General features: G+C 39.9%; 1 protein-coding gene across 1 annotated transcript in view; it reads right to left on the bottom strand.

Annotated features, from left to right (window-relative positions):
• LOC104537991 (transducin-like enhancer protein 4) overlaps window positions 1-23,406 on the bottom strand; it is a gene marked incomplete at both ends in the record, with an annotated part of 54,536 nt that overhangs the window by 16,247 nt on the left and 14,883 nt on the right. Inside the window, one exon of the mRNA XM_010181027.1 lies at window positions 7,777-7,839. Within this exon, the coding sequence (XP_010179329.1) occupies window positions 7,777-7,839 (63 nt within the window). The remainder of the gene's footprint in view (window positions 1-7,776; window positions 7,840-23,406) is intronic.

Below are 23,406 nucleotides of genomic sequence, written 5' to 3'. Positions count from 1 at the left end.
GAGAGGGGACCATAAGGAAGGGCTCCACTACCTCAAGGGCTTGGCAGCCTCAGATTTGCCAGTTCTCAGTGCAATGCACAAACAAAAATGGCATATTCACTTACAAACTCTCTCCCATAAAAGCCCTCAGGGTGAGGAAAAGCAAGCCTAAAAATCCACCCGTAACTGTAAGAAATGCTGACTTCAACTATGAAAAATGGATAAATGCAAATAATGGAGGATGTGACTTAGAAACACTCCTGGAAGAAAGAAAATGGTTTTAAGGTTTGCTTGGTTTTAAGCGAAGAAGAATTAAACGAAGGAAATGGCAGGAGAGCAAATAACATACTGCTGCAAACAGAATCACAGGAGTCCCATTTAGAGTTTTGTTAAGCTACACTGCTAATGTAAACAAAGTCTGTCACTTACAAGCAATGTAAAGAACAAAAAGCAGGCCGAACATGAACAAATATGTTCTTGGCATTCAGAAGGAAAAAAAATGCAGTGGTGTATCACCATCATAGATAACCAGTGAAAAGGAAATTACGATACTCATGTCACCAGTTCCTGATGATGTATTATCATCTCCAGGTCTTCACATGTTAAGGATAGGTACAGCTTTCATCGATTATGCAGCTGAAAGCCTGGTGACATGTGGCTCTATATCACAGTATGATCATAAAACTTACACCACCATTTTCTGATGGAGGTCAGGCACACCAAAAATGGGTCAAAGAATTTTTCATCAAGGCATCAAAAAAAAAATCCCCAAAAATGGGTTATAAAAATCTTTAAAATTATTTCTTAAAAGAAAATAATTTACTGAAAAGTTTACAGTCATCTTTGCTTTCCTACCATTTCCTAGGCACTACTTTTTGCACTGAGGTAAAGAAAGGGATCTAACTCTTGGTTTGTATATATGTGTTCAGTTCCAACATTCATTTACTTAAATTCTATTCCCAGGGCCATGGGCAGGAGAAGAAAAACTTCTGAAGGACCTACAGAAAGTCAGCCTGAAAACACCAATATTATTGTAGAAATCATTCCATTTTTAATCGAGGTTTTGGAAAAATAAGTCAACTCCACAAGAGTCTGGAAGTCTTGCTTTCCTTTACAGCAAATATACAAAGACTGGATCTGAGAAGTATTTGGGAAAAACATTATTTCATTCTCGGTTGAGGGGAAGAGAAGGTGGAGTGGCAGAGTACCAAATTCTTACTTCAAGAGTTCTGCTGGAAAGCAGTATAAGACAGAAATTCCCCAAGCAGTAACACAAGGCATCTTTCACTGATTGTAATAGGTTTGGGATCAAGCCCTCACAGAGAGGAGAAAACCCATGGGCCTTGTAACACTGAACCTAAATTAGGTACAGTAGAGACAATTAAAACTCTCCTATTGCTAGCTGCTTTAACACTGATTTAATCTTCAGTAGTACAGTATGCAAAAGACCCAAAATAGATGGTCTGTAATTAGCCTCTCCATCACTTCCACCTCGTTGCAGGAACTGAGCAGGCTCCCGCTCAGCTCTCCGAAGCCTTGTGGAGGGCATGCCTTGAGTGACCTCACAGCTACTTTGAGTCACAAGCACAAACCACACACTCCAGTGGATAAAGACACAAGGAGGTAGAGTGACCCTGTGGCACGGAGGAGTTTGAAGAGCCCACCAGCTGCCCCCAGCACTTCTGAATCCAGGGCAGGCCAGGGGGGACTCCATGCTGCCGACCATGGCTCTGGTAAGGGGTGGAGATCTCTACAGGCAGAGAAGGATCCCAACAAGGACTGGGCTCTGGGCACTCACTGCAACCAAAAACCAAGGTGAGAGGGGCTGAGAGCCCAGGGTCCCTCTGAATGGGATGACAGCTGCTGGCCCAGCCTGCATGGGTGCACAAGGATGGACAGCTCCAATGCTCAACACATTCTCAAACGCCTTTCCCAGCCGGCACACTGGTAACAAGCAGTGTTATGTTAAAACCAGGCAGTACACATTAACCTGCCCATCAAGTGATCACATAGCAATTTACAGCCAAGTAAAAACAGCAACAACAAAAAAGAGCTACTTTTTACCCAACCAAGTATAGACTCAGGGTTGCAGCATTCACACACCTTTGATGCTAGCCTTCCTCTCCGCATAAGCAAATGACAGAGCCATTTTCTTCAGTTACAGGAAAACAGTGTTTTGCCTTGCATTTAACAGGCCAGAGCAATGAACTCAATACCCTGCCCCGCCTGTTACACAGATTAGTATCATTTCTCCTTTTTAACTTCTTCCCTGTCTCTTCTCTTCACCTCTTTTTGCCTTTCGTAATGACTGGTGTGTCTGCACTTGTCTTGTGTTGAAAAATCATCTCCTTTCAGTCTCATGGTGGGTAGCAAAAACAGAGACCAGAAGAAGGATGTAGGCTTTCTCACTATCACAATGTCTCACCACACTGCTTTGTCACCTAGCCCTGGCTCCTGCACAGGCATGGCAGCACAGTGGAAAATACCTGGGCTTTTTATACCATGTCAGAGCTCCCAGTGACTCCCAATGACAGGGGAGCCATGCTGACAGCAACTGAGCAGCCAAAATTCCCTCTGGCACGCAAGTACAGACACTGGTGTTAAAAACGCCTAATTCCAGCCTGTCTCCAACACTGCCAACAACATCCAAAGTAAAACTCACTGAACAATTCACTTTGCAGATGCAAGCAGGCTCTGCTATGTTTTATTCATGTTATTTTGTTGTCATATTATCTGTTTAGAGGGAGTACAGACCAGGTCTTTCTTAAGAACTGTAGCAGTGCCATTCTGAAAAGCCTGATCTAGAAACGGCATAATGAGATGAGGCTGCACCAAAAACACCGGTGAGAATCAGAAAGAAAACACACATTTACTCTGAAGTGCAGCACACACTTAGAAAATCCGAAGAGACAAGCAGGGTCACTGCATCCAGGCACCATAACTCAGACAAGACGTAACAGCCACTTCACAAAAAACATAAGAACATTATTAGCAATGTATGCATAAATCACTAATAAGATGCCTTCCTTGGTAAAAGGATTACACGTATCTGACAGCTTCCCTATACTGTTTCAGCTCTAGTCTGAAGCAAGTCTAAAATGAAGGAATGTAATTTTGTCTTTCAACCTCTCACATCTCAGACCAACAACTACTTCCTTTTGAACAGTATGTAATGACTCCTGCTCTGCTTCTGCATAATACATCTCACACTTTTCATCCAAATTTACTGAACTTTAGAAGCATCTCTAGGGAATGTCTGCACAGAGAAGAACAAGTACATTATGACCCATATCTATCTTTTGAAAGGAAAACCATCAACTAATATTGAAATCTTTGAAAGGAAAAGACTGCATGCAGAATTTCCTTTGTGTATGTTTGTTTGCATGTATGCATGCCCGTGCTTGGCACTTCTTTGTACTTCTAAGTGTATTTGACCACCTTATCATGCACGGGGAACTGAAGATCCCTACTAAAGAGCAATCCTTCTAGCTTGTCATTAGTTAGCTCACTGGTAGTTGGAAGGCAAAGTGCACCTTCCAAAAAAGTTTATTACAGCCTCCTCCAGCCTAAGTAATGCTTGCAGTGTGGCATATATACCTATAAGCAAACAATACTGTCAACAACTGTCTGGCTTCCCAAGCAGTTTTTGTAGGTTGTGCTGAGCTCCAAGTTGCCACAACTACATCATTAGCTGTAAATCAACAAGCTTGTGTGTGCCTCATGACTATAAACACAGTCAATATTTACTGAAAAAAAGAAGGTAACCATGATATACATCTATCTCCAGTCACACTGAACAAATACCACTATCCAGCACCTGAGGTCTTTCAGCACTTGATAGACCACAGAGTCCCACAGCAACAGCCACAGGTTGAAGCCAGCCACAGACACCACCTTGATCAGACAGGAACCAGCCCCAGCTTGAAAGCCGCAGTGTTATGCAAGTGTCACACACGTTGTGCTACAGCTGGTAAATTCAGTTGAGAAGTGTAAATTAGGAGAGGCATGATCTACGGCTTTAGACCCAAAATGAATTGCATCTTAGTGGCTAGATCATTTGATGATGTGAACATCAAACTATCTAAACCAGCTGCTGTATATCAAAACTAAGTTAACTGAGTGCTAACAACCTCCAAGTATTTACTTACAATACAGGGACCCTCAATCATCTTATGCAATAAGAACTACTTTGAGCACACTGATATCTCAACATCACAGAGAGGTGGAAAATTACTGTTGCAACACAGGAAGCCTGCAATCACAGCAAAAATTTAACACACATCACCTCTGAGGTCCATCTCATGCCTTGACCACAAAGTCACTCTTTTCTATTAAAACGAGAAGCCTGTATTTCTTGATGCTGTTTTTTACAGTCTCCTTAAGTTTGAGTCAGTGTAAAAACAAGGTACTACTTGAATGCATATGTAGGCAGCTTAGGAACTTTATTTTCAATATATGCTTAGATGATATATAGCACAGTAAAACTAACTGAAGCCTGGAGAAATCCTGAATACTTTACTGGATTGCCCCCTGAAACAAAGCAGGCACTAGTACACAGTAGGGTGACATATTAGAATTGCATCCTTTTCACGAGATCGCTAGTGATTTTGGCCAGGATTTCTTACTTCTAAGTGAGTTATCACAAGCCATTGATTCCTTACAAACTTAACAAGCAATAAGACAAGTTAACTTGGTGCTATTATGAGGCAATAAAGTTGCCATCAGTGCATGTAACCACTGCATTTTGTTCATTTTTCCCTCAGGCACAATACAAAGGAGCCTGATCACATTTTTCAGTCACTATTCCACAATTAGACTGTATGTGAAATGCATAAACAGCAAAAGTAAGCTGCAATTCCATTCTCTATTAATCTAGATGATGAAATGGAGAGACTTCCATTAAGACATTCACTTTCTAAAGACACAAATTAGACAGAAACCAAGACCAGCAGAATACTCAAATCTGGAGACCAGCTCTTTTGCCTCATCAGCATACACCAATGTAAACTGATTTAACTAAGTGTTTCTCCTAACAGAGGTCAAACAATTACTAAGATTTTCCTAGGCCTAATATGAAAACTGTCATGACCAGTGGCACTGTCAAGACACGTAGAAAGGTTTTTTTGTGCATGCCCTTTCAGTATCTCTCTGCTGTCTCATCCCCCTCTCCTCTTGCTACGTGAACTAAAAGGCACACTTTCCTCCACACAAGATGAAAATGTACATCAGCTTTGTGGAAGTGCTCCATTTTGTCTTTGTCAATGCACCCAAAACCACTGAAATCGTAAACTTTTTTTGACTTCTTCATCTCCTCTGTAGCCCAAAGAGCTTTGATATTGTGGAATATGCACAGAGGAGGAGCTGTAAGACTTGGTAAACACAATGTGCAAACAGGTGAAGGAAAGTGTATGGGCCACAGATTTAAAAAGCAGAGTCTCACTCTGCATAGCACAGAAGCCATATGAGAGTGTTTTCAGATCTAAAACTGCATAACTCAAAGCTCTGATCTAAAGCCTAACAAAGTAAACACCAGTCATTAAGCACACTGATGCTGTGTGCCTAAGCCCTCACTGGGTGGGTACTGTACCCATGACAGAAGCGGGACAATGTCATTTGCTAACTTTACAATTTGGATCATCTTAGTTGTCTACCTACACAGTTCTTCCAACTATTGTATTAATGACAAACTACTGCAACAGCTAAGTCCAGAATTAATTGTTCTCTATGATTAGCTTGATGGCCAAGACGTTGTTAAACAGTAATCAGGGCCCTTGGCTCATAGTTCACAAGTTACTGCATGCCATCACCACATGGGAGATTCTACCCTATGAAAGAAAAGAAGGAAGTACAACGTGCAGCCTTCACAGTGCTTCCTCCCTTTAAAGCAGAGACTTAAAACGTACCAATACCAGCTTTCAGGAGAATGACTTCAGGGCGATTTAGGTTCAGGACAGAAGAGCATGATGAATATGGAGCAAAGAAAAAAGAGACAGCTTGTGTTCACCTGAGTGGGACATTACTAACATCAAAGCTCTTTTTTTTTTCTTTATTTCTTTTCCTCAATTCCACATGAGTATATAGAGGGGGTGGAGGCTAGGATTTCCAAAGTCTAAGACTAAAATCTGTCAGTCACTGTGAACCAAACACACCTTTCTTCAAATGCCTTCTAAATCCATGTAATCCCTTTGCTTGTTTAATTGGTAAGAAACACCTACTCCAAGAAAGTACAAGGGCTGGGTTTGTGAAGCAGAGCAAGCACAGTGGTGTGACTGACTTGCATGCAGTAACAAAGTTTTGTTCAGCATTTCAGCTGAAAATAGTACCAGTATGAGCAGCAGTATACTGGTACAAGGTTTCTAAGCGTGTCTTCCCATGTCTTTGCCAAGATTGCAGCTTTGCCTGCCAAAAAGCTGCCAAGTACTCACCCTTGCCTTTGTTTCAAAATCATGTCATTTTAGTGCTCACTTTAGCATGAGTATGAATCAGCTTTACACCTCGTTTTTATATGCATAGCATATAAAACTCGCTAACTAGGTGTACAGAGATTTAGTAGCAGCCAAAGTACAAAATCAGCAGCTACTTGCTTTAGATTCAGGCAGGACTTGAATTCTGGTCACCGAGCAATGTAACTAGATTATTACACATCATTTAATTTCCACAAATCCATCTTTAGAAGCAGAGTACAGCAGCGCTCACGGACACTGTCAGGTTCTAGTTTTGATAGTGCTACTCTTGTTTCAAACACGCAGAGATACACACACACGTGCACACACGGAGTGCATTAGCTGAACACTGATGTCAAGCACACAGCCTCTTGTTTGCAGCAGGACGAGCATCTTGAAAAGCGATGGCACTTTATGGAACAACTGAAAAGGTGGGAGAAAGAGTCGCAGCATGTTCTCAGGCATGAGGCTTTACAGATGTATTGCACAGAAATATACCTTCCAGTTTCAACTTCTCAGCTACCAATTTTACTGAAATTAAACTGTGTTAAATAGATGCATGTCAGCCTGCGACAGCAGACCCCAGTCTCCAGCCCCTTTTCCTCCAGCAGGGTGGGGAGGGGAAGACATTATGCACTCAAGGTCTCCTTTCATGAACCACGCTTCCATTTTACTTCACACATGCCTGTGGCTTCAAGGCTCCCTAGCTAGCTCCCATCAACTTCCCCAAATCCCAGTGCCCCTCAAAGTATCTGCAATGCACTCAAGATAATAGCAGCAAATCATAATTCGGAGAAAATTAGTGCTTAGAGAAATTAGCTCACAGCAAGTTTCAATCTGCTGTCTGTATTCCCCAAATACACAGAAAACATAAAAGGATTTAAGGTAATAAGTAATCTAGGATGCAGAGAGAAAAAAGCCAGAAAAAAGCTGCTGTGCCTACTGTGTTGAACATCACTACTCGGTATACCAAAATGTGAGTTTCTGCTGAACTTTAATGCCTGCTGCGAAGAATGTAGCACAAATCATGCCTTTCTAGCATTTTTGAGCACCATCCTCTGATTTCAGACCGACAAAGTCGTAACAGTGAGAAAAACTGCATTCTACATGAGAAAAAATATTTAAAGAACTAGTATTTTCCTTAGCACATTACATTTAATTTCATTAGTATATTTAAATGATATTATAATAGAATTGGAGAAGTTAATGAAGACACAGTAATAACAGCATAGTGGAAAGTCATCTACAAGCACCAACAGATTCATAAAGAAATGGTCTCAACACGGGTCCCACTTTTGTAATAGATACAATGAGGCAATGGTTTAGATCAGCACCAGTACAAATGACTACCTACCTCTTGGGACAGGAAGGGAATGACTTGTGCACATATAGCATTCAGCCTCTTGACAATTTCTGCCTGCAAGTGACAAGAAGAAAGAAGTTCAATTATATAAATTCTCAGATGTGATGGTCAACCATGAACACAGAAGATACATTTGTTTGTTTGTCTGTTTTTATCTAGTCATCCTCTGGCCAGGACAGATTATCAAAATAATAAAAGTATTTGGACACAAATTCAACAAACGCTAGGAAGCTAATAATTTCTGACTAAAATGTTTTCCTTAAAAAACACAGTTCAGAACTGACACAAAGAAAAGTTAATTCTGATTACGCAATCAAAGGCAAAATATTGTGTATGGAACTAAACTCTCTCCTAAGAGGCAAAAAGAAGGATCATTTCAAATTACAGCAATGCCACTGTAAGCAAAGTGAACAAATAAACCAATTATTTCTATACTAACATTGCATATCACAAGAAAATTAGCAATACAGTATACAACTTCACTGATAATCATTCTACCACTTATTTTAGAAGGGTATACGGCAGTCTTGTATCATATTTATGCTGTTATCAAACCTGAGGTTAATAGTTGTTACTTTCATGTTGCAGCTGTGATCAGAAATGAATAATATACGATGTTTTATTTCCATACTGGAAATCAATTCTTATTCTGTGTGTTTAGCCTGCAAATCTCAATAGAGATGGAGGAGATCTGGAGAGATTACACAAGAATTACAGCTGCAGAAACCGACTATTTAAAGCCACATAAGACTTTCTTATAAATCATTACTTTCTTACAATAAACTGCAACCAGGGTCAGTTCCTCATTATACAGTAGGAAAGAATGCTCTTCCTCTTGCAAAGTCACTAACCATATGACGAAGATATACAAACTTGTGCAATTCAGGGTTCCTTCCTTTAAAAACAACCCTTCCAGCCTTTTTGCTATGCTGTCTTTTAAACTGTGAACACTTAGGAAAGAACCTATAGAACAAAAAGGCTGAGAACTAGCCATAAAAAAGTTAGAGCCACACATTAAATAAATCTAGATTATTACAGCAATGTAACCAGCAGACATAGCATGGGAGAGGCACAGGTCCGTGAGAAACTGACTCTGCCCCCTTGTGCGCATGGGGGATGCTTCCGTTAATGTATGCTGCTTTGCAGTACATTGTTTTCGTTTCTCTAAAATCCACCAAAAACTCCTGTAGGTTACATCTGTACAGTAACTTCTATGTTATACTGTCCCAGTATCTTCTCCCTGGTCTTCACTGTTTAATTAAGTCCTCATCTCGCTGAAGTTATGCATTTTAATACGTTCTTTACACTCATCTACTACACCTTTTCTGTTTATTTAGCAGCATAGGAACCCTAAAGGACACTTCAGAATACATTCTGTTCACCACAAAGCTAAATCACCTGCTAATTTCAAAGGTTTATATGTATCCTTAATATCAGATAATATCATTTCCACAATGCAAAACTTAACCCCTTTAAACAGTGTTCACTATACTAGTTGATGGAGAGATATACAAACTGCTTGTTACACAGAACAGTAAAAGTAACGACAACATGTGTGCATCTAAGCTTCAACCAGAGAGGCTGCATGATCCAATATGGCATTACTTCAGAAACAGTATTTGATAAAGGAATTGTACACTGTAATACAATGCACAGCTCCAAAGTACCTGTGCTGTTGTGGTTCAAGCACCATTAATGTAATGATTTCCAAATTTTGAATCCCAGACACACTGTTTGGCTTTTTTGGGATTTTTTTCTGGTTATGTGTTTGTTTGGGTTTTTTTTAAGGCAACTCCAGAATGCTTTAAAATCAAAAACTACATATCCTGCTCTTCAAGGCTTTTCCACGAGTCACAACCAGAGTAACTTGAGCCCCTCTGACCTGCCATTTAACACCTATTTGTGCCTTAGTAAAAAAAGGCACACGATGCTTTCCTCTGCTGCAAAACAACTCCTCCTACCCATCTTTAAAATGCCTTTTGCAACTTTATGCACCTGCTGCACAGCTCCTGGGGGAAGCCTTTGCCTTGACTGTGTTCAGCAGAAGACCACTCTCCCACCACAGCTACATTAGCTGGATGCCTCTACTGCACTGCTTAGGAATTGAAGATAAAACTGGCTCAAAGTGCCATCCAGGAGCTCAGTGTGTAATTTTAAAAGGCTGGTAGATTCATACATTTTATGGCCAGAAGGGATTGTTACAATTGTCTTATATGACCTCCTGAGTAACAATGGCTGTAAATCTTCACCAGCTTCCCCATCAAACCTATGAATTCCAGTTCAGCTAGAATATAGCTCAGTTAACAAAACTAATTTTATTCAACTCACTTTGAAGCGTTTCTCCTCAATTAATGTACTCAACCCCAGCTATTTCAAGTTATTTCAGCTATGATGTTTTTCTTTTGATCACTTCCCTTCCACACTCCAACAGAAGAAGTAATGTCTCTCTTCTACTGCTCTTCTGGACAAAAAGCAGTTGAAACGTTACTTCCTCAGTATTTATTAAAAAATTCACCTCTCGCAGATTCTGAGCCTGGGAAATATTAAGCTAAAAAGCCTCTTCAAAAAAGCTGTAAGTAACTAAAACCAGGTGACTGAATATGAGCGGTTACACAACCGTAATAAACCTCTTGATACCAATCCCACTGGAGCACAGAACAGCAAGTCTTTTCATATGCAGGAAAGTGAGCTGATGGAGACAGCACCCAGCTCAGCCTACGGAGAAGAAAAAGAGCTCACTAACAGCTTCACGAGATGCCAAGATGCTCCCTACCACCATTTCTCAGCTAGGCAAGAGGCTCACTAGGCCAGTCACGACAAAGCTGAGAAGCCCTTGTTACACCAAAGCAGGTGTTTGCACCATTTCCTTATTAAAAGAGTCTTCATTTCCCCTAACAATGAGCGTTCTCAAGTGTGTTGTTGTGCATGTAGTTATGTTTTATCACCCCCAACACTTGAACAACAAGGAAACAGCCCAACTGAGCAGCAGTGGACCACAGAGGCATGACATGACCAAGATATGGACTGCCTATCCTTAGAGAGCACAGGCAGCAGAGGGGTATGAAGGACAACACCATGTCCTTGCACAAATGATAGGAAGGACATTACATGTTCTGTACCAAAAAAATCTTAAACCAGGTATTTTCACATAGTAAATATGAAGTACTTTCTGCCTTGACACAGCAACTGTTTCTGCAATTGAGTGTACGGGATAGTATCACTGCAACAAGCCTGATAGTTCACTACAAAACACCAAAGAGAAGGCACTAGCCACTAGAAGCTAGTGAGCATGGGTTTCTTGCAATGATGCCCTTCAACTTGAAGATGTAGGTTAGAATCTTGGTAAACCTATTCCTACTGCCAATGGAGGGGGCCTGGAAACTCGTTCCTTGCGTATAAGGTACAAAGTCAGACATGAAACATGAGTCCACATTTCTATATTCATACAGATTTATTAAACCCTATATTTAAAACCAGTTTAGGATCATCTCTTTTCTTTTAGACGTTAGGCCAGTGCATTTTTCATGATCAACCTAATTGGCAGGAGAAGGAAAAAGTATGATTTCATAAAAACAGGCAGCCAATTCCTCACATGAAAAGCCAAAGTTGCCTCGGAAACACGGCTGCTTCCACGGTCATCTAATTTTGCCTCTTTTGTCCCATGGGACCAGGCTTTAGAGAGGCATAATTTATTTACAGGCCTTTCCACTGGGCTTCAGTTATCAGCCAATAATACTGTGGACACACACACTTCTAATGGCCTATGTTTTGAAACCAAGTCTAATCTGATGGCGCAGCGCCCAAACTCCTTTTCCAGCATAGCCATTAAAGGATGTAGGTTATTGCTGTTGTCACCATTGATATTTGTCATTGTAATGTAATTAGGGCCCTAAAATGATGCATTACAGCCCTTGGCACAGCTTCTATTAAAATCTTTTCTTCTGCTCACTGAACTGCGACCTGCTTTCTGATGAATAACAGACAGACAGCTTTAGGGTGAGGAGCAGACTCATCAAAGAAGTATTTTTCAGCTCTGGAAATAAAATAAATAAATAACAGAAGACAACCTAAGAAGAAAAGCACAAGGAAGAAAGGGTGGGCCAGGGGGGTGGGTGAAAAGAACACAGTGCATTTGAATTTCATTTGACCACTTGAAATTTTGATTGCATCTGATGAATCTTTCTTCGGACAATATACTTCCAGCCTGTGAATCACATGGATAATCAGGGCTCTAATCTGTTATCCATCAGTCTATGCCAGCACTGTAACTTCCAATCAAATGTATAGGTTATGTGGGTCATGCATCCCTGAACAACTACATTCATGGATATCCCATTTAAACCAGCACTGACTCTGAAATGCTGTTGTTAGGGTTACTGAATGTTATAACACTATTCAAAGCTTTATGAAAGCTCCTGATAAACAGCTGCTAAATTATTGCCTGTGGATACAGCATGATGCTCTGAAAGAGCATTAATGGCTCAATAAAAGGGCGATTGTTCATGCCAAAATATAAAAAGGATAGCTTTTGCTGCCATAGTTTGTCAAGTATGTTAACAAACACTGACACTTCTATTACTCCTTTTCCTAAACACAAAAGATGTTTGGTTTTGCATAAAAACACACCAACATGGAACCACAAAAGATGAGTGAGAGGCAGGCAGGGAAGGCTTAGGCTGGAATAATCTTTTTACTTATCTAACACAAGCTTGTATTGTTTTCATCCTTTGGGAGACACCTACAAAAGACACTACTTCGACACTTTTCATAGCCACTTACATGGCATCTTTTTTTAAAAAAAGAGAAAGATTAAATATTTATTAACTGCAATGTTAATGTTTTTTGTTTTGCTATGCATATAAAGAGACTAATAAAATAACTGTGCCAGAGTCCAATCCAAGTAAAGGAATGAAGACCCCTCTCAGTTAAGTCTCTCAGCATTAGTGCAGGAATACAAAATAAACGCAACAGCTTAGGTCCCCAATTCAGCCAACAAAATCTTTTTTAACACAGCCGATGGTTAAATGGTACTTAATTGCCTAAATATGCCAAAAACCTGACCTTTAAGTTCATAAGTGCCTATAAAGCATTCTGAAAAAATGTTCAGAAGACAAGCCTGTGAGCAAACCTCAGATCTCACAAGGTAACCCAGCCCCTGAAGGGTGCTTAGCAAAGCTGGTTCTTGGGGTACAACCATGGCCCTGCAGCTACCAGCTGTATGCAGAGGGGAGCATGTGACAGACCATTTGACTCTTGAATCCCTTTGAGGATGGCATCGTAGGGGTTTAATTCAATTTACCCTTGCCACACACACAGCTACAATAGCACATGGTAAAATATGAGAATGTGTTTAAATGCCGTGGTAAGTATTTTAGCATATGTCCAAATTCTTAGCACAGATGGGGACTAAAAGAGAAGCAAGAGTCATATAAACTCCAGATATTAAAATACTCAGAAGTGTTCTGATACATAGGGAGTTCAGAATCAATTTGTTGCTTAAAAATCTCGATTTGCATTCTTTTTTGGTGGAGGAAAAAAAAAGAATTGGGAATTTATTGTATAAGAACTTCAGGAAAATATTTCCACTATATTTCACAAAGTTCTATAGTTATTACAATTATAAAAAATTGCTGGTAAAGAATTACCACTGGAGGCTGTAGGTCTGTCAGTGGAATGGAAACAAAACTACTATATATGTATGGCTGAAATAAAACAGAATAATAAAACACTACTGGGAAACCCATTTCAGCAGCCAGTAGGAAAAAGAATATATGCAATTACACTTTCAGAAAAATAATCTGAAACAACTGTTATTTCAGGTTTAATTTGTTCTACAGAATGCAGCCTTTGCCAAAAAGATCAATCTAGTTTATTAAATGCCCACCAAGAACACATGCACACAGCCATAATATCTAAACAAGCATTTCACAAATTAGTGAGAACAAAAACCATTATTACACTGTATGAGACACATGTGATTTTGAATAAAGCAAGCAAAAAAGCTAATCTTAGTATTTCACAGAAAATTAACTCTTTTTTCATAAAGAAGAATGTGTTTTGTTTTAATCACAGACTGCTGTCTGGAAGTGCTTACTTCATTTCTACAGAACTGGAGGAAATACTGCAAGCCCTGAATATAAAATTTCTCCTTAGCCCTAAAGGAACGGCGTTTAGAAACTGAGCCACAAAGCCTCTAGTCTTCTAGTCAAAGGTAATGGATGGAAAAGTTCTCTGGTGAGAAACATACTAAACAGGAAACTTCTTCACTAACCCAATTCGTCAAGTTTAGGAGATTTAATCTGAGCAACGCATGTACAAGCTGAATGCAAGCAGGACCACCAGACTCTACCAAATAATCATGGGTACATACTGCACCTCACTTTCCTATCAACTTTCTTTACAAACATCCCAGCTAAGCTCACAAAGTACTGTAAACTTGATACTTACCCTTTGTAAGTTAAATATAGGTGCTTATTTTGCACAAAATACTGCAGACAGCACAATAAGCAGTAAATCAGAGTGGCAGAATTTTCAAAATCAATTTCCTTATGTACATCCCAATCTGTGGGCTGCTGAAGTGAACTGATAAGACACGGCTTTTATTTAATGTCTCAAGAACCACATGGAGCTCAACTGAGCAAGAAAAGATACATATTGAATCATTCATAATTAAGACAATAAAAAGCAAGTCAAGTAAGGTGACATATAAACCTGCTTCAAGCCTGTCACTTGAGGAAGCTAATGTTTTTTGTTAATATCAACTTCTACCAGCAAGTAGGGGAACAGAAATGCACAGCCTGGAGACCCCCACAGTCCTGCAGTTGTTCAGGCCGCCACCAGTCAGCAAGCTGCATCCTGCCCTGCCCGGCCACAAGCATCTGCAGGGCATGCAGAAAAAAGGCTACAAGTGGAACTTGAAATGGCAGAGACTGGCTTCAGTTTCCCTTCCTCGAAGGTAGCAGGAGACATTTGCCGAAAAAGCAGACAGAAAGAAGAACTGGATACTGCCACAGGAGGTGCTGTTTCCATGAGCAGAGCTTTGAAGTCCTCTATAACGTACTATCCCTTCCTCTACCAGTCATCCTCAGCACTTCATGGCAATATTTGTTCAGTGAATCATAGCCTCATAACATAGTGATGAGAAGTTTCCACCAGTCTCCAACTGAAGGAATTTGACTTCAGTTTAAAAAAAAACCCACAACAAAAACTTTTTTTTAAGCTTATAAACCTGTGGCATCCCACTAAGGCAGCTTCAGATCTGACTTCAGTCTTCCATCTGTCTCCTAACTGCAATTAGGTCAGAATTTCCCATTTTAATCTTTCTCCTAACAGCTGAAATGCAGCAGCACATGCACAATCACCACTCCCTTACTACTCAATTCCTTTCCTCACGCATCCCTCCAAAGAGGCTGATCACAGTTCTTCTGTGCCTGCTGGAAACAACACAAGTCAGTCTTAAGCCTGTGCTTGTAACTATAGGCATACAGTGTTTTTAGTGCTCAGTTTTAGTTTAATTGGATGCAGAAAGTCCTCTATTTATTTACAACACAAGTTCTTACTCTGTTTCTCAAGGGCAGCAGGAAAGTAGTCAGAAAGAAACAGTGCAGATCAGTAGTTTCAATGTGTACAACATGAAAAAATAATTTAAAAAGGTTAGTGTCAAAACCAGTTTTCAGTAGGCTAATGGTTGAGGTGTCCTTAACTGCCTCAGAAGAACATTAAGGAGGCAGCATTTCAGGAAACCTCTAGCAGGTGAACCTACAAGAAAACATGCTTTTAAAAATTACATATGTAGTGCTTAGGAAAGGGGGTTCTGATGCTCTTTTTTTTAAATGTTACCATGAAATAAATACTACAAAGGTTTTCCCTCTACAAAATGGAGCTGTCAGTGTCCACTTCTGATCCCCACCAGCATTTACCTTTCATCTGCAAATACACACAAAGGAAGACTCAGAAGTAGCTACTGGCACCCATTATCCTATATCTACTCTCTGTATTATGGCTACAGTGCTTAATGTGGAACAGTATGCTCCAAATGTTAAGCACAGAGAAGCTGATATGTGATCACAGCTGAGAACTGTGAAGCTGGTGCCAGACTTCCAGTTACATCTCCAAGGTTGACTGTTCAGTCTTGAAACTTGCAGAAAACACTGCAACCAACGGTAACATAAAAGACCGACAAAAAAAGAAGGAAAAAAAAAATTAGTTTCTCCAGCAAGTATAGTGCTGTTCTAGGTTTTAATGAATTATATAAAGCTGGGCAATAAACTTATAAAAGCGGCAATCAGAAGTTCCCCATGAAAACAGGAAAACCAACATGACTGCTGAACTCAACTTATTTTCTTCCAGATTCATTTGGAGGCCAGGAATCAGCCCTCCTGCATCAGGAACAAGGTCATTTCTTCTCTTCCATGTCTGGTTTCCTTTGTTTACCCACCTGCAGGTCAGCCTGATTCATTGATAATCATACTTGACTATGTTTGCTTCAAGAAAAGAGATATACTAGCAATCACCACACTGATCTGTTCCATGGATTTGTTAGGTCTGGTTACAAGAATTCTCACAGTATTTGAACACTTTGTCATGTTTCACCTTCAATCCCTCATCTCTTCTTCCTACCCAGCAATTTCACACCATGTGGCAAATACCTATCAATTAGCTTAAGAAAACCAGCAAAAAAACCCTGGTATTTATTTCAAGGAAATGTAGTATACACAAAGGAAACAACATTTTAACTCCATTTCCATTGCGACTTCCTGTTGTACCATGAAAATGAGCAATACTCAGGTGCAATTTCCATCAATTAAGGTAACAGATTTTTGTATTTGATACAATAGATAAAAATCCTGCCCCATTTAAGCTGGTACATAAAAGTGCAATTTTAACAACACCCCAAAAGAGATGAAAGAATAGTGCAGTGGATTTTATATCAATGCTATAATCAAGCTTCCATTTTGGAACTTCGCAACGACAAATTCAAATAAGACATGTTACTATCTCAATTTTTAAAACAAGTGTAAGTATGATACCAGTTAATTCTTTCTGAAGATAAATGAATGTTCCATACTTGGTGGTGGTATTTCATCAAGTCGCAGTTTCTGGAATAAAGTGATATCTGAAAATCAGATTACACTTAAGACACCATTCTCCCCTTCCCACTTTGAGAGCTCTTTTTTTTCCTCTTCGTTTTTTTTTTTTTTTCCAATCTATACTCAACAAGTGAACATTATCTAAAACAGTAACAGTGCATAAGTAGGGCTCATTTTTTTTTTACTCTGAATTTAAATGCCAGTTTCAACTTTAGGTGCTGACTCATTATTTCCTCATGCTTTGAGATGGCAATGCCACATTTCTACTAAAGCACCAGTGATGAACTTCTATACTGCAGCACCATATGGATGGGCAAGGTAGGATGAACCATCACCAGCCTTGTCACTTGTGGCTTACACCGTACTACATATGATGACACAGCCATTCCTTTTCTCTGGAATAGGTTGTCCTGAGAGTTAGAGGGACAGTACCAAGAAGCTGGTGACCGGACTGCATTCATCCAGCAACCAAAGACTGGAAGTTCCAGCACTTCACACATCTGTGCCACCACTCAGATGATACTGATACATATTCATATTTTTTAAGTAACAACTTAACTTGCTTAACTTAACAACAACAACAACTTGCTCAACAGAAAGGGATTCCTGATGCAGCAGAATGCTGCTTTCCTGAGATTGACAACAAAACAACAGTCTGTAGCTCTGACTTATACTGAGGCAAAAACATCGATATGAATTGCCATGGCTCCTAATTTCAATCACTGTCGATCGTAACTACCTCTGCTGAAAATAACTCTATTCAGATATTCTATTCTATTCCGCAGCTGGGGTTTCTTGCTATTTTTCCCCTAAGTGAAGGAAGACAAGGAAAGTACAAGTAATTCTATCCTTCAACATGTGAATATCTAATAAATGTTAGTTTCGCTAATGAAGTATATCTAAAATAATCAGGCAGTTTATGATTCTCTTTTTAACCTTCCTAAGAAGACTCATTTGCAAAGCAAATGCTAAGATATTTGTAAGACATGCATGCCTAACATGTTCAAGAAATTCACTTGTCCAGGACAGCTGGATACACTAAATACATCTTGAAGTTCAACTCATCTGAATGGCCTTCCCCCAGTAAAACTCCTGCCAGGACAGACTCTGAGTCAACCAACACTAAATGGTATTTATCTTTAAATTACTTCAGCATTACTGAAGTTTTCAAATATTCTTCATCCAAGAGGAATTTCAACTTAAAATAACTTTTTAAAGAAATATAAAGTTTAAGAAAATGCCATAAAAAGCAGAATAGGAGGCATGGACCAAAGGAGAGCTCTATGACTGGGAAATGTAGATTTCATGAAACCTTCTTTAGTGCTGTAACTCTCTGTGAGATCATACTTTGTGTAGAGAACTACTATGAACTGCATTCATTTCAGACAAATGCTCAAGATGCACCATATGTTAAGTGCACTTTTCATTATACCCCACCTACAGACTTTAATAAAAACATCTAGAACATGGAAAGTAGGTCAAATTAAGCAAATGAAAGGGGTAAGTAATAAACTCTATAAATGGATTAACCATGTGTTAATATCAACATATTTCTCCTAAAACGTGCTCTTATCAGAAAATGCATCCTTCAAACAGGATTCCTCCATAAATTCTGCATCCATGACTCCTCTGTAAAGATGTCTGGACTAGAAATACTGATTACTGTGATTACAGTTATGCTGTATTTGCCCTTGAGATAGAGAGAAGGCTTTCACTGTAGCTTTCACATGCACTTCAAACTGGCATACAAACAGGCACTAAGGACGCTCTCTCCCAATCCAGATACTCCTGCTCATCCCACCCTTGGGCTGCTAGCATTTTTCTGGGTATGTGGTGAACCAAGCAAAGAAATTACTCAAGTTAAAGCCCAACACCCCCCACCCCAATTTTTTTTTTTTTTAAATACAAACCTCATCCCAGATTCAATTTACCATGGAGTTAATCCAAATATGGGATCACCCTGGAGCACAAGTCTTACAAGGAGCACCTGAGAAAACTGGGGTTGTTCAGCCTGGAGAAGAGGAGGCTGAGGGGAGACCTTATTGCTCTCTACAACTACATGGAAGGAGGTTGTAGCGAAGTAAAGGTCGGTCTCTTCTCTCAAGTAACAAGTGATAGGACAAGAGGCAATGGCCTCAAGTTTAGATTGACACCAGGTTTAGATTGAATATTAGGAAAAATTTCTACACTGAAACGGTTATCAAGCACTGGAATGGACTGCCCAAAGAAGTGGTGGAGTCACCATCCCAGGATGTATTTAAAAGGCATGTAGATGAGGTGCTTAAAGACATGGTTTAGTGGTGGTTATGGTTGGATTCTATGCTCTTAAAGGTCTTTTCCAACCAAATGATTCTACAATTATCAATGCCACCTTCTGCCCACTTAAAGTGCAGAGAAAACTTAAGTCTAAGACACACAAAACCTCCAAGCTGAGACTTTTCATGAACACTTCTGGAGTTAGAAAACAAGAGCATGGTTAAAAGAACAAACCACAAAGCAGTACTCCTGAAAAGCTGCTCATCTTGTTACAGATACCAGTACTTCTCTAGGCATGGGCAGACACTCCGTTTCACTTCCTCCACTACCCAGCAAACAGGAGTATTCCTACCAACCACATCCTAAACTTTTCACCTCTTAGGTTAGCATCACATCTGGTTTAGCTGCAAGTTTTGACTCGTCTTTACAGCTACCTGTTAGATCATGTGGTAAACCAAATCACCAATACTCAATTGCTAAGTGACTTCAAAACAATAAATAAAAACCGTCGTACATTAGTGGTGGACATACTAGTTTGGCAGTGGTCAGATGGAAGTAATTGCTGTGGTCAAAACTGTGAAAAAAACACACTCATAAAACAATGTATGTTTTTTCAGTTATAGCAGACAGCATGACAGACAGCAAAACCACATTTCCATGCTTGTTTTTTGGTTTGGTTTTGTTTTGAATGATCTCTGGCTTTTTGCCATGGAGTAATTCTATGGCTTACCAAAATGCAGTCTCTGGGCTTGTTAATTTTGTATTTAGTTTGCTAGGTCTATAATATAGTCACCCTTTTAATCAAAAAGGTTTCAGGCAAATATTTATGTGAAAAATACTCAATCAAATCCTAACACTTTTGCCGACAAAAATATACAGAAGTTGCATTTATTCTGATTTATGATAATCTGTATTGCACAAACTATTACAATTATTCCTTTTCATAACAGCAGCTTCCCATGGCAATAGAGACTTAGTTGTGCTATTCTGTCTGCATTAGAAATTTGCCAGAATACAAGAAAGGAAACCTTAATATTATTGAACTACCTACTGACTGTTTGCAAACCTTTTTGTGCACAATCACTACCTGATTTTCACAAAGACAACAGAAAAGGCTGGGGGGAGGAGGAAGGGAAATATGTTTGATAACTAGATGTCCTAGTTTGAGCTAAATAGCACTAATTTCCTATTTAGTGATTTTACTTTTCTGCTCAGTCTCTTTTAAGTGGCTGAACTTGCTGAAAACTGGCAGCATGTTTTTCCAGTATGTGCTGCTATAACAATAAGCTCAAGGTCAATTGTCTCACCATGGGTGCCATGTCTGCGCCTACTTGGGGGGAGCAGACCCAAAACTGACCAACTAGGTACTCCATCCCACATATGTCATACTCAGTATAAAGCCAAGGGAGCACGAGGGTCTCGACCCTTCTTCCATCTTGGAGCCTTTCCATCTTGGAACCTTCCTTCCGTCTCGATCCTGCAATGGCTGAAGTCTGAGCAGACCCCTCTTAGTTCGTCTGCCTCTGATCCTGATTTTTGTGTTCCTGCATCCTGCTCCCACCCGCTGCCGGGTCCGGTCTGGGACTTTTAAAGTGCACTGCTCTGCAAAGCCTCTGTTGATGTATATGTCATTACGGGGAAGGCGGGGGAAGGACTTTATACTGGTTTTGTATAAAAATTTTTACATATTTTTATATATTTTATTATTTTCCTATTTACATTATTATCCTGTAGTATTAGTATTATTGTTTTATTAAATCTGTTAGTTTTATTTTCCAACCCGTAAAGTCTCTCTCCCTTATTCTCTTTTCTCTTCCCTTCTGGGGAGGAGAGAGGGGTTAATAGAGAGCATCTGTCCAGGGTTTAGTGGCCAGCCCAGCCCTAAACCACAACACTAGTGGATAGCTCAGACTCGACTCTGTGTGATCTTCAGTGAAGATAAAAGAGTAAGTTGGAAAATATTAACCTTTAATATAAATGGAAGGCAGTTCAAAATCACTGACTTCTTCACTGAAGTCAGTTTTTACTACTGCAACATACCATGTTGTGCAGGTGAAAGCAAGGGTAAGAGAAGTGAGAAAAAGTTTATTTTTTTTAACAGTCACCAACAGGGAATACAGTGACTTTACCATCAGAAGTATAAAATCAGCTCATGAACACAAACCTGAAGTTGTCTTAAACTAGCTGCAGACTGCCCAAAAAGCTGGAGAAATACTCAGCATGGTAAAGCCTTGCCGACTCCTCAGTTAGCAGGACTTGAGAAAGTCTGCTCAACAACGGTTACAGCACACTTGTGAATACTTCAGTCATGCTCTTGAACACCATCCATATGTACCAAAAAGCACTTTATCTTAACTCTGTATCTGTAAACAAAATTTTCAAAATAGATGCCATTTTCTGCCAATGTAGCCCAAAGCAATACAAAATTACTCTCAATATCCACCACAGAACCTGTGTAGAGCTCATCTGATACAGTTGTAAATTAAGCTTTCTCCAGCCCTACTGACTAAGCTAGACTGTACCCTAAGAGATATTATAGTGTTGCTAAATTCACAGCTGTTCTGCCTCCAAAGTTGGCACCCTTCTGAGGAAGGGTAACCAAGAAAGGTAGTGCCAAAGTGATGCTCAGATAGAGAAAGTGACCTACTTTACCATCTAAATCCCACTGCTTCACCAAAGCAGAAAATCACAGCAGTGTTTCAGCAGAGAGCATCAGATGTCAAACCTTCCTCCTATATTATGCTGAAGACAGCCCTTAGACGGGTATTTCTTCTCTAAAGTCCAACTTGTATTTATGCTCAAAACAACACTTACAGCTTCTCACACATGTGGGGTATTCACATACTGAGGAGTGACGATTCAGCCAAAGCTGTGATCCTCATTGTTGAATACTAAGCTCATTTGTATAATCTTTTGACAAGTCACATTGTCATCATCTTTGTTCAACCTCTGCAACAAATAAATCAAGAAAGAGCCTTGTACATATTCACTGTCCAATGGAAAGGTAAAAATTCAAATCAGATTAGAGACTGGGAAACTAGCCACATGAGATCTACACCAAGAGCCTACCTCAGACTCATTCTGCCTAGAACCAAGAGGCACAGAAAGGCTTAAAAAAGCCTGTATTTTCCCTAACTTTACAATGTATCTGCTTGTATCAGAGAATCAAGATCTCACTGTGCTGCAACCACTGCACATATAACAACATGCCCCATCTCTGGCAGTTGCTACGGTTTGGGCACGCAGGAAGAAGGTAGGGACATGCTATCACAAGGTAAGAAAGTTTGTTTTGGTTTACCGCAAAAAATCCCACACAGGTAAAAAAGCAGTATTGTCCCATTTTCCAGTTGGAGAACTGAGGCTGAGAAGACAGATTACCAAGGGCAATCTTCCTTAATACAAATAAAAGCATTGTCTGCATTACTACTGAAACGTACATCATTGGAGCATGCTAATGGCAGCTGGGATGGAAAAGGCAGCAGAATTCACATGGGAGGCAAAACGAGGACAAAACTATCTTGGGAAAGAGCACCCTGCCCCAAGCATCCTACAACCTAGAGAGATAAATACAGCCATTTCTAAGTGACTCTCATGCAATAATATCTCTCCCATTTCTTAACATACTGCTCTCCAAAAACTTCTCTGTGGTAAGGGTTATGCTTCAGGAAACAGTATTACTTCCACTTCCCAGAGAACTGAAGCAGCAAAAGCCAGGGGTGAAGTCTCCAGAAGGTATGTAATGGGATTTTTAAAAATGCCTAAGCAGACTAGACATATAATTCAGGCAGAAAGTCAGAAGCAGACAGATGCTCAAGAAGACTTTAAAGTATACTTAAGCACAGGGGGGCACCTACCCATAGACACACAAATGTACCTTTACATCTTAAAAAAAACCCCCGCACATCAAATATAAAGGCTAGAGCACCACAAGAATTTAAGAATTAAAAACTCAAACTACAACCTTCATCCCCTTGCCTTCCCTCTCATGAATGACGCAGTGCTGAAGTCACCAGAAATTCATTGGATTCTCTATTTCCAGCACAAAAGCTCCCCATTAAACCTGCCAAGTCCCGTTTCCAGAGACACTCAGAAGAGTCTTTGGCTCGACAACACCAAGCGCTTTGGTACCCAGCTCACAGCTAAGCCCTGCAAACACCCTCCCTCTGCAACTCCTCCAACTCAATGCTTCTCCACTCATGTCCCCCAGGGAGCTGAGAACCACTGCCAGAATTATTTCCACATAAAATACAGCAGCAGCACATTAAAAAAAAAGGAG

Source organism: Mesitornis unicolor, unplaced genomic scaffold (assembly GCF_000695765.1).
Source record: "Mesitornis unicolor isolate BGI_N332 unplaced genomic scaffold, ASM69576v1 scaffold26043, whole genome shotgun sequence".
In the NCBI taxonomy this organism is placed as follows: Eukaryota; Metazoa; Chordata; class Aves; order Mesitornithiformes; family Mesitornithidae; genus Mesitornis; species Mesitornis unicolor.
This window is presented reverse-complemented; position numbering and strand designations above follow the sequence as displayed.